Below are 13,551 nucleotides of genomic sequence, written 5' to 3'. Positions count from 1 at the left end.
AACAACTGACCATTAATAAACAAGATGACATAGCCCAGAAACCACAGCTATGGACGTATGCAAAGTAAATAAGCTTACAACATTGTGAACAGGAAATCAGAGATTTATTTGGCAAATGAGGAAAACTACAATCCAAAAGGGATTTCTGGGTAGCATAGTGCCTAAGGCACTTGACTGCTAACCAGAAGGCTGGTGGTTCAAAACCATCAGCCACTCCTCAGAAGGAAGATGGGGCAATCTACTTCCGTAGTGATACTGCCTTGGAAACCCAAGGAGGGGTCACGATGAGTCGGGTCCACTATGAGTCAGGTCCGACTCAACGGCACATAACAACAACACAATCCAAAAAGAGGGAAAATACTGTGTAGTTACAGAACTTTTAAAAAGTGAGGAAATCAAGAGAGTTGCAAGATAGAATGGACTGTTCTAAACTCGGGGAGAAAATTATACATCACAGAGTGACCTCAAAGAAAAATGATAAACCTTCACATCACAATAAACAGAGGACAAGCAACAAGTATTAAGCAAATACTAAAATAACAGCAACAAAGGAAATGATAATATGCTTCATAAACATAATGAGCTCAGCACAGAAAATAATAAGGAACAAAGAAACCAGGGACACCATAAAGAAACACATAACAAAATGACAGCAACCAACTCATACTTGTCAATAATTACACTAAATGTTAATAGATTAAATGTACAACTCAAGACACAGAGAGTTGCAGACTGGATAAGAAAACAAACCCCATCAATATGCTGTCTACAAGAGAGACACCTTGGAGACAAAGACAAAAATAGACTAAAAATCAAAGGTTGGAAAAAGATATATCATGCAAGTGGCAACCAAAAAAGAGCAGGAGTGGCAATATTAATTTCTGATGAAATTGACTTTAAAATAAAAACCACCATGAGAGACAAGCAAGGGCATTATATAACGATTAAGAAATCAATTGAACAAGAAGATACAACTGTAATAAAAATCTATGGACCCAATAAAAGAGCCCCAAAATACATGAATCAGACTTTCAAAGAGTCGAATAAGCAAATAGAGGAATCCACCATCATAGTATGAGATTTTAATACACCACTTGCCATGAAAGATAAAACAACTGGAAAGAAACAACAAAGATGCAGTAGAGCTAAACAATACAATCCAACTTGAACTTATAGACATCTACAGAGCACTTCACCCAACAACAGCACAATGTACATTCTTTTCCAGTGCACCACTTGCAATGAAAGATAAAACAACTGGAAAGAAACTCAACAAAGATGTAGAAGAGCTAAATGATACAATCCAACTTGAACTTACAGACATCTACAGAGCACTTCACCCAACAACAGCACAATATACATTCTTTTCCAGTGCACATGGAACATTCTCCATGAGAGACTATATGTTAGGCCATAAAGCAAGCATTAATATATTTAAAAACATTGAAATACTGCAAAGCAATTTCTCAGATCATAATGCTATCAAATTAGAAATTAACAATAGGAAGATCAACTGAATAAAGTAAACATATGGAAACTGAACAACACCCCCCTTGAGAAAGATTGGGTAACAGAAGAAATAAAAATTGAAATTTAGAAATTCCTTGACTAAATGAGAATGAAAATACAACATACCAAAATCTTTGGGACACAGCAAAAGCAGTGATCTGAGGCCAATTTATAGCAATAAATGCACATATCAAAAAGAAGAAAGAGCCAAATTCAACACTTTAAACCAACATCTCCAACAACTAGAAAAAGAACAGCAAGAAAAGCCTACAGTCACCAGAAGAAATTATTAATAAAGGTTCGAGCAGAAATCAATGAAACAGAAAATAGCAATAGAAAAAATCAACAAGACCAGAAGTTGGTTTTTTGAAAAGATCCATGAAATTGACAAACAACTGGCAAATTTAACAAAGGAAAAGAGTGAGAGAATACAGATAACACGGATAAGAAATGAAATGGGTGACATCACAACAGAACCAACTGAAATAAAAAATAATATCAGGATATTATGAAGAACTGTATTCCAACAAATTTGAAAATCTGAAAGAAATGGACAGATTCCTAGAAACACACCACTTACCTAAACTATCACAGACTGATGTGGAAAAGTTGAACAGGTCCATCACAAAAGAAGAAATTGAACAGGTTATAAAAAATTACCAACTAAAAAATGTCCTAGCCCAGAGGATTTTACCAGAGAATTATGCCAAACATTCAGAGAAAAACTGACACCAATCCTACTCAAACTATTCCAAAACATAGAAAAGGATCAAATCCTTCCTAACTTGTTTTATGAAGCAAGCATAACCTTGATACTAAAACCAGGCGAACACATCACTCAGAAGAAAAAGTACAGACCAATATCCCTCATGAATATAGATGCAAAAATCTTCAACAAACTCCTAGCCAATAGACTCCAACAACATATCAAGAAAATCTTTCATTATGACTAAGTGGGGTTCATATCAGGTATGCAAGGATGGTTCAACATTAGAAAAACAAATCAATGTCATCTACCACATAAATAAAAAGAATCACATGATCATATCAATTGATGCAGAAAAGGTATTTGATAATATCGAATACCCATTCCTCAAAACTCTCAGCAAAATACGAATAGAAGGAACATTCCTCAACATAATAAAAGACATCTATGCAAAGTCAACAGCCAACATTATTCTCAGTGGAGAGAAACTGAAACCATTACTTTTGTGAACAGGAATCGGAGAAGGATGCCCTCTATCACCACTTCTATTCAACACTGTATTGGAAGTCCTGGCCGGGGCCATAAGGCAAGAAAGGGAAATCAAAGGCATCCATATTGGTAAGGAAGAAGTCAAACTATCCCTATTTGCTGATGATATGATCCTATACCTAAAAAACCCAACAGACTGAGTAAAAAATGTACTGGAACTAATTGAGAGATTTAGCATCATGGTAGGATACAAGATCAACATCCAAAAATCAGTTGGATTCCTCTACAGCAGAAAAGAGATTGCTGAAAAAGAAATAAGAAATCAATACCATTTGTAATAGCTACCAAAAATATAAAGTACTTGGGAATAAATCTTACCAGGGACACAAAAGACCTCTACAAAGAAAACTATAAAAGACTACTTCAAGAAACCATAAGAGATCTACATAAATGGTAGAAATATCATGCTTGCGGATAGGAAGATTGAACATTATGAAAATGTGAGTTCTACCCAAAGCAATCTATGCATTCAATGCAATCCCAATCCAGATCCCATCAGCATTTTTTAAGGATATGGAAAAAACGATTACTAACTTTACATGGAAAGGAAAGAGACTTCACATAAGTAAAGCACTATTGAAGAAGAACAACAAAGTAGGAGGTCTCACACTGCTGGATCTCAAAACCTACTGCACAGCCACAGTAGTCAAAATTGCCTGGTACTGGTACAACGACAGACACATAGACCAATGGAATAGAATTGAGAACCCAGAAATAGATCTATCGACCTGTGGTCAGCAGATCTTTTGACAGAGGGCCAAAATCCATTAAATAGGGAAGAGAATGTTTGTTTAATAAATGGTGCTGGCAAAACTGGATATCCATTTACAGGAAAATGAAACAAGATCTGTGCTTCACACCATACACAAAAGCTAACTCCAGATAGATCAAAGACTTAAATGTGAAACCTAAAACTATAAAGTTCCTCAAGGAAAAACTAGGGGCAACTTAGGGGCCCTTATATATGGCATAAATAGACTATGAAGCACAACCCAAAATGTCCAAACAGCAAAAGAGAAACTAGATGAATGGGACCTTCTAAAAATTCAATTTGTATGTGCTTCCAAAGACTTGTCCAAAAGAGTCAAAAGAGAAACTTCAGATTGGGAAAAAAAAATATTTGGCAATGACATAGCTGTCAAGGAACTTATCTCTAGAATTACTGCAACAACAACAAAAAATATAATTAAAAAATGGGCAGAAGACATGAATAGACACTTCACCAAGGAGGACATTCAGGTGGCCAACAAACGTGAAGAAATGTTCACGATCATTAGCCATTAGAAAGATGCAAATCAAAACAAAAATGAGGTACCATCTGGTCCCAGCACTAGCAGCAATTTCAACAAGACAGAAAATAACAAATGCTGGTGAGGATGCAGAGATTGGAACTCTCATACAGTGCTGTGGTGGGACTATAAAGTGGTACAACCACTGTGGAAAGCAGTGTGACGATTCCTTAAAAAGTTCGAATTAGAAATACCATTTAACCCAGCCATTCCATTATGAGGTATATATCCTAAAGAAGTGAGAGCCATGACAAGAACAGACATATGCACACCCATGTTCATTGCAGCACTATTTACAGTGGCCAAAATATGAAAACAACCTAGATGTCCGTCAGCTGAGGAATGGATAACTACATTATGGTACAGATACACAATGGAATATTATGTAATCCTGAAGAATAACCTAGAATATGCAAAACACTGCATAAGGTGGATGAACTTGGAGGACATTATGCTGAGCAAAATAAGTTGATTACAGAAGGACAAGTACTGTATTCATCAGTTATTGTAAAAGTGAAGGAATGGTTTATTTATAGAAGGAAATTTTCTTGGTTACCAGGGGTGAGTGGGGAGGGGAGGGAACACTGTTAGATAGGTAGGGATAAGTATTGATTTGGGTGAAGAGAATGGCAATGTACCAAATCTAAGTGATCAGCATGGTGGCATTGAGGAAGAGGAAGACATAGAAAGATACATGATAGAGAGGTATATGGGAGGTGAAGACAACAAAGATGAACCCTTTTGCATATACAGTATTTCATTGTCAGTGAAGGCAAACATGGGTATACGAGTGGATAGATGGGTGGACGGGCTGAACTATTAGGTGTATCTATGTAGTGGGGAGTTTACCCAAGACCATTTATAGGTTTGGCAGACAGTGGTTCTACAAGTGTCTTTGTATGATCGGTAAGAATTCTCAGGTGTATAATAAAGCTGACAAGGGACAAGGTTGTAGTCATTTCTTGGTCATAGGCAGCTATCCAGAGGGAACAAGTTGGCTTGGGACCATAGTCACAGGGGACATCAAGCTTAATTGGCATAACATACTACACAAAACATTGTTTCACCTCCTACTTTGGCAAGTAGCGACTGGGATCTTAAAAGCTTGCAAGCTGCCATCTAGATGCAACGATGGATCTCTCCTTGTGCAAAACAAAGAAGAATGAAGAAAACTGAAGATTCATAGAAACAGTTAGTCCTAGCAACTGGTACACCGTGTTATCTGCAGTCTGTACAACTGAACTAGATGGTGCCCAACTACCATTGTCAACCACTCAGAGGGTGATCTATGTAGGAGATCCTGGATAGGTAGGGAGAACAATGTGGAACAAAACTCAAAATAATTTTTGGGGAAAAGGGGGGTGGGGACCAGGTTTGCTGGTCTGATAGGTCCTGGTGGAACCACTGAGACTATGAACCCAAGCTGCCCTTCAGGTCTGGAATTGAACCCACACCTGCAGCTTGCAGCCAAAGAAAGACAGGCCTATCAATTGAACATTTACTTGAGGTAGATCCACTCCTTGGAGAGAGCAATCATGGGTGAAAGAAGGGCTGTTTATGCCCTGGGAGACAGCTTAAGGGGTAGGAGTGCATGGAAAGATGGACGGACACAGGGAGGAGGTAACTATGGGGAGGATGTGGGGGGGAGCTGTTGCATTGGGGTAAATTGTAGTCAGGGTCATGACAGAAAGTATATGTGAACTGCTGTATGGAAAGTGAATTTGCTCTGTAATTTTTCACCCAAATCAATTTAAAAAATAGTAAGATAAATGTTTACTAGATCAGGTTTGGTAAAGAATAGGAAAAGACAGATAAAAAAACAATTTAAATCAGCAGATTCTCACCATTCAGAGTACCATTATCAGCATTTTGATGTATGTTATCTTTTTGCTTTTCCATAAAAGTGTGTTTGTTTATGTGTGTATTTCTTAATAGAATAGGAGTTATACTATATATACTATTTTATAACCTGCTGTTTTTTGCCTAACTTGTTTTCATACAATTCATACACTATTCATACAATTTCATACAATAGTCCCCTAAAACAAAATTGTTACTGATTTGAGTAGCATTCCATCATGTGAATTTAACACATCTTTATTTTTTTCCCCCTTTTTTTTTTTTTGTTGGGGGGGGTGTCATAAATAACAGCATAATGAACATCCTTTTTTTTTTTTTTTTTTTTAAATTATCTTTGATTATTTGATTTTAGTAAGTTCCTAGCAGTAGAATTACTGGGCCAAAGGGCAGCTTGCTACACAAATTGTAAAATCATCATCCAGAAGAGTTATTCATATGTAAGTCCCCACAGTAATGTGTGAAACGTAAAGGCCTAAGTCCTTGCCAGTATTAGGTGATTTTTAATTATACCTATAAAGAAAAATTTGTGCTATGTAACAATGATACTTTTTAAAATCATTGTTTAATAGATGGTATTGTATTTCTGGATAGTATTGTGTCCTTTTAACAGATTTGGCATATTAAAACAATGCTAGCTTGAAAATTGTATTTTCAAACTGATATTTTCCCCATAGGTAAGACTGATAACAACAAAACCAAGGATTTATATCGAGATGTGATAACCATCTTTGACAAACTCCTGTTGCCTACTCATGCCTCCTGCCATGTACAGTTTATTATTTTTTACCTCTGTAGCTTCAGATTGGTGAGTAACAATGTCATTAACATCATCTTAGCTTTTTTTTTTTCTTGCCTACTAACATTTTCTCCTTTAAGAAATGGGGGTGGTGCTCAATATACTTTCAACCATAAAGCCAAAACTCAGTGCTTCCAAGGCGATATCACTATGGAAGTAGATTGCCCAATCTTCCTTCCGAAGAGTGGCTGGTGGATTTGAACCTCCAGCCTTCTGGTTAGCAGTCATATGCCTTAAGCACTATGCCACCAGAGCTCCCAACTTTCATCCATATCACAATTTAAAAAAATTAAAGAAAAAGAAATGGGGGTGGGAAAAGACCATAAATTCTTTATTTATTTCTGATTCTTTTTCTTGGGCAATCTACCCGTAGTGATACAGCCTCAGAAACCCAAGAAGAGTCATTATGAGTTGGATCCAACTCAGTGGCAGTGGTTTTTTTTTTTAATTACATTCCCTTTTCAGCACATGAAACAGCAGAAAAGATTAATTGCCGCCTGTCAGTTCAGCCAAATGCTTTGAAAGTGTCATCTTGCATCCACTAGATGGTATACTTCCTTTCAGTTCAAGCCTTTTTCTCTATTAAAATCTCGTATATGAAATGTTCAACTTTTTTTTTAAAAAAAATTATTTATTTATTTATTACTGTATACTGTTTTTCAGAGTTGAGTCCTAAAAAACCCAAACCAGCTTTTTAAGCCAGCGTTTTAAACCTTTTTTAAGTCTTTTGCTTTCTGTTTGGGGAGAAGAAATTACGGAAGGTTCTTTCTTCTCTTTTATAACTTCTCTTTTGTAGAACAATCAGGAGGAGCTCTGGTGGCACAGTGGTTAAAAGCGTTCGGCTGCTAACCAGAAGGTTGGCAGTTCACACCGATCAGTCACTCTGCTGGTCTTTACCAAGCAGTCTGCTTTGGTAAAGATTTATAGCCTTAAAACCCTGTAGGGTTGTTCTGCTCAGTCCTTGGGGGTTGCTTTGAGTCAGAATTGACTCAGTGGCAGTAGCTTTGGTGCGTAGAACAGCCAGGAGAATGTTAGGGATAGATAAGAAAGATGAATTCATTTTACCCAAAGGTAGGTGTTAATAGTTTTTAAAAAGATATTTGAAGGAGGGAGAGGACTTGTACCTTTTATTAAAAGGAAGCTTAATCAGCTTGTTTCTTTCCATGAGTAGTGTAATTAACTGAATACCAGCTATAGTTTAATCTACAGTTCTGCTTCTGAGTAAGATCAATATGTATAGTCAAAGACTGCATGGATACTTTGAACTCTAAGGTATTTTAGAAAGAATTCCTTGAGAGTATAGATTATCACCAGTTTCTGATTCTGGCTGAGCATCAGAATCACTTGTAGAGTTTTTAAAATAACGTAGATTCTGAAGCCCTGTCACAAACCTACTGAATCTACATCATTGTTGATTTTGATGTTCGGCCAGGTTTTGGATCCATTGGATTATTTAACACCTGGGGTGCCTTTTTGTTTTTAATAGCATTTTCTCAGGATGTTTTAAAAACAGGAACCATGATAACTTTATTCATTACTTAGCAGTGTGACTTAGATACTAAAACCTTCCTACCTGGTGAGCTAAAAACCAAAACCAAACCCACTGTCATGTAATCAGATCCGACTCATAGAGACCCCTCTTTGGGTTTCCGAGGTGGTATCACTACGGAAGTAGATTGCCCAACCTTCCTTCCGAGGACTGGCTAATGAGTTTGAACCACCAGCCTTCTGGTTAATAGTCATATGCCTTAGACAGTGAGCTAAAATCTTAGGATTATAGTAACCAGAATGTCTTAGGTGTTAAGAAAGATCAGATCAACACCTCTTTTTATAGGGATTTGCAGAAGCATTTTTGGAACATCTTTGGAAAAAATTGCAGGATCCAAATAATCCTGCCATCATCAGGCAGGCTGCTGGAAATTACATTGGAAGCTTCTTGGCAAGAGCTAAATTTATTCCTCTTATGTAAGTAACCTAAATTTCCAAGTACTTTTTCATATCATGCTTTAAAGTGGTTATAGCATTGTCTGAAGTCAAAGAAATATCTGCCTTATTTTTCGGTTTGACTTTATTGGTGAAGAAATCTGTTCCCCTACCTTTTAAGAGATGTTTTTATTTCTAAGAGGCAACTTCAGAAAAAAACATCTCCTTTTTTAGGTATAAGCCTCATATGTAAAACTTTTGTCATCTATTCTGTCTGGTTGTACTTCTGGATAGTGCACGGTGTTGTATACTGTTTTGATTCTTTTTTGTAGGTCTGTCATTTTTCATTTGCATTCCAAATCAATTGTATCTTTAATGATGAAGAAAAGCTCTTTTAAAGGTAATAGAAAGACCTACCCAGGAGGGCCAACTCTGGACCTATTTCTTCCAATCATCTATAAAGATAACTTTGAGCAAGGATGCTGTTAAAAATCCTCCAGACAGCTAAAAGTCCTCTGGCCATTCAAGTCCTAAATTGTTGACATTAGAATTTCATCAAGACTCCATAGGTAGTGGCCATGCCAACTAGACTGTCTTTTCCCTTGTAGGATGTTGGTAAACACGCCCCATTTTCTGGCTATATCACCTTGGAAGCATGAAGAAGCCTTTCTGAGTTGATTAGAAAAACTGTTCCCCATCTGTTGTATTGTTAGGCATCCTTAGGGACCTGCCTGTTCCTAGAAGGTCCATGCTGCTCTACCTTGTATAATTAGAAGGATGGCTTCCCACCCACTCATTCTTTTCCTTCCTTTATTTACTTCTCTTTTATGCCCATGATGACATCTAAAGAATTCTCTAACTTACTTTGTGTAGTTTGTAATGATAGGCAATTGTGTGTTTTTATGTCACTGTAGTCTTTTTTATGAAGCTTGTAAAGTTAACTTAAATTTTTCTTTTCTCTAGTACTGTAAAATCATGTCTAGATCTTTTGGTTAACTGGCTGCACATATACCTTAATAACCAGGATTCGGGAACGAAGGCTTTTTGTGATGTTGCCCTCCACGGACCGTTTTATTCAGCCTGTCAAGCTGTGTTCTACACTTTTGTTTTTAGACACAAGCAGCTTTTAAGTGGAAATCTGAAGGAAGGTCAGTGAATGAAGTGGATTGTAAGAGGGGGATGGACATAGACTGGATTTTTATTGTATACTTCGCTTCCTTTAGAATGGCATTTCTTTACATTTTTTGAGAATTTGGTGAAAACTCTGGATCCAGAAAAATGCACACACACTCAAACTTTTACAGATAATTTTCCCAGCGTATAGGCCCCATGAATCAGTGGTAGAATCCTCACCTTCCGTGTGGGAAACCCAGGTTCTCTTCCTCGCCAGTGCACCTCATGTGTAACCTCTACTGATGTCACCAGAGGCTTGTGTAATGCTCTGATGCTGAGCAGGTTTCAGCAGAACTTCCAGACTAAGATGGACTAGAGAGAAAGGCCTTGGTGATCCACTTCTGAACATCAGTCAGTAAAAACCCTATGGAGGAAAATGAAATTTCTCTGTATATTTTCACCCAAATCACATTGAAAAAATAAAAATTAAAACATAAAATTCTATGGATACAATGGTCTGATCCACAACCAATCATGGGGATGGCCCAGGACTAGCAGTATTTCTTTCTGTTTCTGTTATGCACAGGGTCACCATGAGTTGTGGACTGACTACATATCAGCTAACAAAGCCCCTTAGGCCTCCTCTTTAATAATTGATAGATTTGAGGTTGAGAACCCTTCTTTAGAGGGTAGCATCTCAAGTAGGTGTGAATGGTGAAGATGCTTTTCTTCAGATATGAGGTTGAGCAGTTGCTTGGTGCTAGTACTACATGAAGCTTTCTATGCACGCTTTCTTTGTCCTTTTAATAGTCCAATAAAGTTCAGGTGTCCTTCCCACTTTATAGATGAGGAGACCAAAGCACCGAGAAGTAATTTGCCCAACAGTCACATACTTGAACCCAGATGAAGCTGTATTTAAAGCTTGAAGTCACAACAGTTATGTTCCTATACCTGAAAAGCTGAGAATTCACATGCTAGTTCTCTCAGTTTTGCTAATATCTGAAGGATGTTTATCATTTAATATACCAAATTAGATGGCTACATTTTAATGGGTATAGGTTCTAAGAAGGGTGGAATTAAAGCAATTTAAGTTACTCTGTTTGTGATTTAATAGACTCTTTCCTCTAAACCAGAGTTCCTCAATCTCAGCACCATTTGGGCTTGGATAATCCTTTGTTGAAGAGGGCTGCCTTTTGTATTGTAGGATGCTTAACATCCCTGGCCTCTGTCCCACTGGATACCAATAGCAAACACCTTCCCCTACTTTAACAACCCAGTTGTGAAAACGAAAACTTTTTAGACATTGTCAAATGTCTTAGAAGGTATAATCAACCCTGGTTGAGAACCGTAGCACTAAACCCCAAAACTTTTGTATATATGTATTACATTATATATATTTATTTTCATCCCATATACTTTTAGAAGGATGGTAGGGGTTATGAACCACTAATGGGGCAAGGCTTTCTAGAATGATTTGGAGAGCTTAGTAAAATCTCTGCCTTTCTTTGTGTAAATAGATGACAGGCATCTTTGTTAAAGAAGATAGATTTCTTATAATCCATGCATCATTCCTGTGCATTGAAAAAGCTTCTTTTAAGCAAAATCTGTTTACGCAAGTTGGTCTGCTTGCATCTGTGTATGATATCTTCATTGAGCTAATGTAGGGCAAAATTAGAATCATTAGTTCTGGGACAGTGATTGCTAAGTTTTCTTTCTACCTCCAGAGTTTCCTTGTAAAGAAAATTTTAAATACAGACAGCTAATACACACTTGAAAATGATGTTCAATTTCATTAATAATTTAAGACATGCATGTTAAAATGAGATTACTGGTTTTTGTTTTATTGCCTGTCAGATTGGGCTATATATATTGAAGGAATTCAAGAGGAGATGATTTAACAGTCATAATCTCATAACCATATGTGATTTTTAAAAATTTTGCTCTCTCTGGAAAACTTTTTTTTAATAAATACCATGATAGTTAGCTGAGATCAAATCATGTAGTCTTTTTTCTCCCCTGTATAAACTCTTTATTTTATATAAAATGTACTTATTGCAAATACATTTTTCAGCAACCTAAATTACTATAGCTGTGGATGATGCCAGATGGAATACACAGAAATCAAGTCAACTACTTGTGTCAAAAGAGATAGTAGACAGCCTCAAAATCATCAGTCAGAACAAGGCCAGGGGCCAACTATGGAACAGATCTTTGTTCCTATGCAAGTTTACGCTGAAGCTGAGGAAAATTAAACCAAGTCCATGAGAGCCAAAATATGCCCTTGAGCATATCTCATCTGAATTTAGAGGCCATCTGAAGAATAGACTTGATGCATTGAGCACCAGTGACAGAACACCAGACAAATTGTGAGATGACATCAAAGTCGTCATATATGAAGAAAGCAAAAGGGTATTAAAAAGAAGGGAAGAATGTGCTTGGAATTTCTCAACTTGAAAGAACTGAAAAAAAATTAAAGCCTTGAGTTGCAGTATTGAACTGTGGGCAAAATATTGAACAGTATAGGAAGCGTCAAAAGAAGATGGAAGGAATACACAGAGTCCCTCTACCAAAACGAATTGGTCAACATTCAGTAATTTCAGGAGGTAGCATATGATTAAGAACCAGTGGTATTGAAGGAAGAAACCCAAGTTGCGCTGAAGGAACTGGCAGAAAACAAGTCTTCAGGAATTGATACTTGTTGAGATGTTTCAGCAAACGGATGCAACATTGGAAGTGCTCACTCATTTATGCCAAGATATTTGGAAAATAGCTACTTGGCCAACCAACTGGAAGAGATCCATATTTGTGCCTATTCCAAAGAAAGGTGCTCCAACAGAATGTGGAAATTACCAAACAGTATTGTAATATCACACATAATTAAAATTAATTATAAACAATAAAAAATGGATGTAGCATTCCATCTTTAGGGAGCTGCCAGAAATTCAAGCTGGATTCGGAAGAGGGCATGGAACAAGCTGGATTCGGAAGAGGGCATGGAACAAGCTGGATTCGGAAGAGGGCATGGAACAAGCTGGATTCGGAAGAGGGCATGGAACAAGGGATATGATTGCTGATGTCCATATGGATCTTGGATGAAAGCAGAGAATACCAAAAAGATGTTTACTTGTGTTTTATTGATGGTGCAAAGGCATTTGACTGTGTGGATCATAACGCATTATGGAAAACGTTGTGAGAGAATGGGCATTCCAAAACACTTAATTGTACTCATGAGGAACCTGTATGTAGACCAAATGGCAGTTGTTAGAATAGAACAAACCGATACTGCATATCTTTGGTCATTTTGTTAGGAGGGATAGTCCCTGGAGAAGGATATCATACTTGGGAAAGTAGAGGTTCAGCAAAAAAGAGGAAGACCCTCCACAAGATGGAGTGACACAGTGGCTGCAGCAGTGGGCTCCAGCGTAGCAAAGATTGTGACAATGGTATAGGACCGGGTAGTGTTTCATTCTGTTGTACATAAGGTCGTTATGAGTCAAAACTGACTTGAAAGGATCTAACAACAACATTTAAACTCTGCATATGCTAAGTTTACCAGTATTTGAATTCCAGATTGTCATCTGTAGGCTTATAGCCCACTAGGATAATGTGCCTTACTTCCTGGCTTACTTTTAAACGAGTGTGGTTAACTTAATGATGTTCTTCTCGGCTGTGTATGTGTGACTGTCTACATGTACCTTTATTTAAAGCGTTTTTCTTTTATTGTGATTTGGGTGAAAATTTACAGAGCAAATTCACTTTCCATACAGCAGTTCACATACACTTTGTCTCATGACATTGACTACAAT

At 37.2% G+C, this 13,551-nt stretch overlaps 1 protein-coding gene across 1 annotated transcript in view; it reads left to right on the top strand.

The window, feature by feature from the left end:
• RRN3 (RRN3 homolog, RNA polymerase I transcription factor) overlaps positions 1–13,551 on the top strand; it is a 54,301-nt gene that overhangs the window by 19,150 nt on the left and 21,600 nt on the right. The window contains exons 12-14 of the mRNA XM_007956476.2: positions 6,588–6,718; positions 8,544–8,674; positions 9,596–9,780. Coding sequence (XP_007954667.1) covers positions 6,588–6,718; positions 8,544–8,674; positions 9,596–9,780 — 447 coding nt within the window. The remainder of the gene's footprint in view (positions 1–6,587; positions 6,719–8,543; positions 8,675–9,595; positions 9,781–13,551) is intronic.

The sequence above is a fragment of the Orycteropus afer genome, unplaced genomic scaffold (assembly GCF_000298275.1).
Source record: "Orycteropus afer afer isolate SDZICR_OR568_19922 unplaced genomic scaffold, OryAfe1.0 scaffold00623, whole genome shotgun sequence".
In the NCBI taxonomy this organism is placed as follows: Eukaryota; Metazoa; Chordata; class Mammalia; order Tubulidentata; family Orycteropodidae; genus Orycteropus; species Orycteropus afer.
Note: the sequence above shows the minus strand (reverse complement) of the source record. Positions and strands in the feature narration are given on the sequence as shown.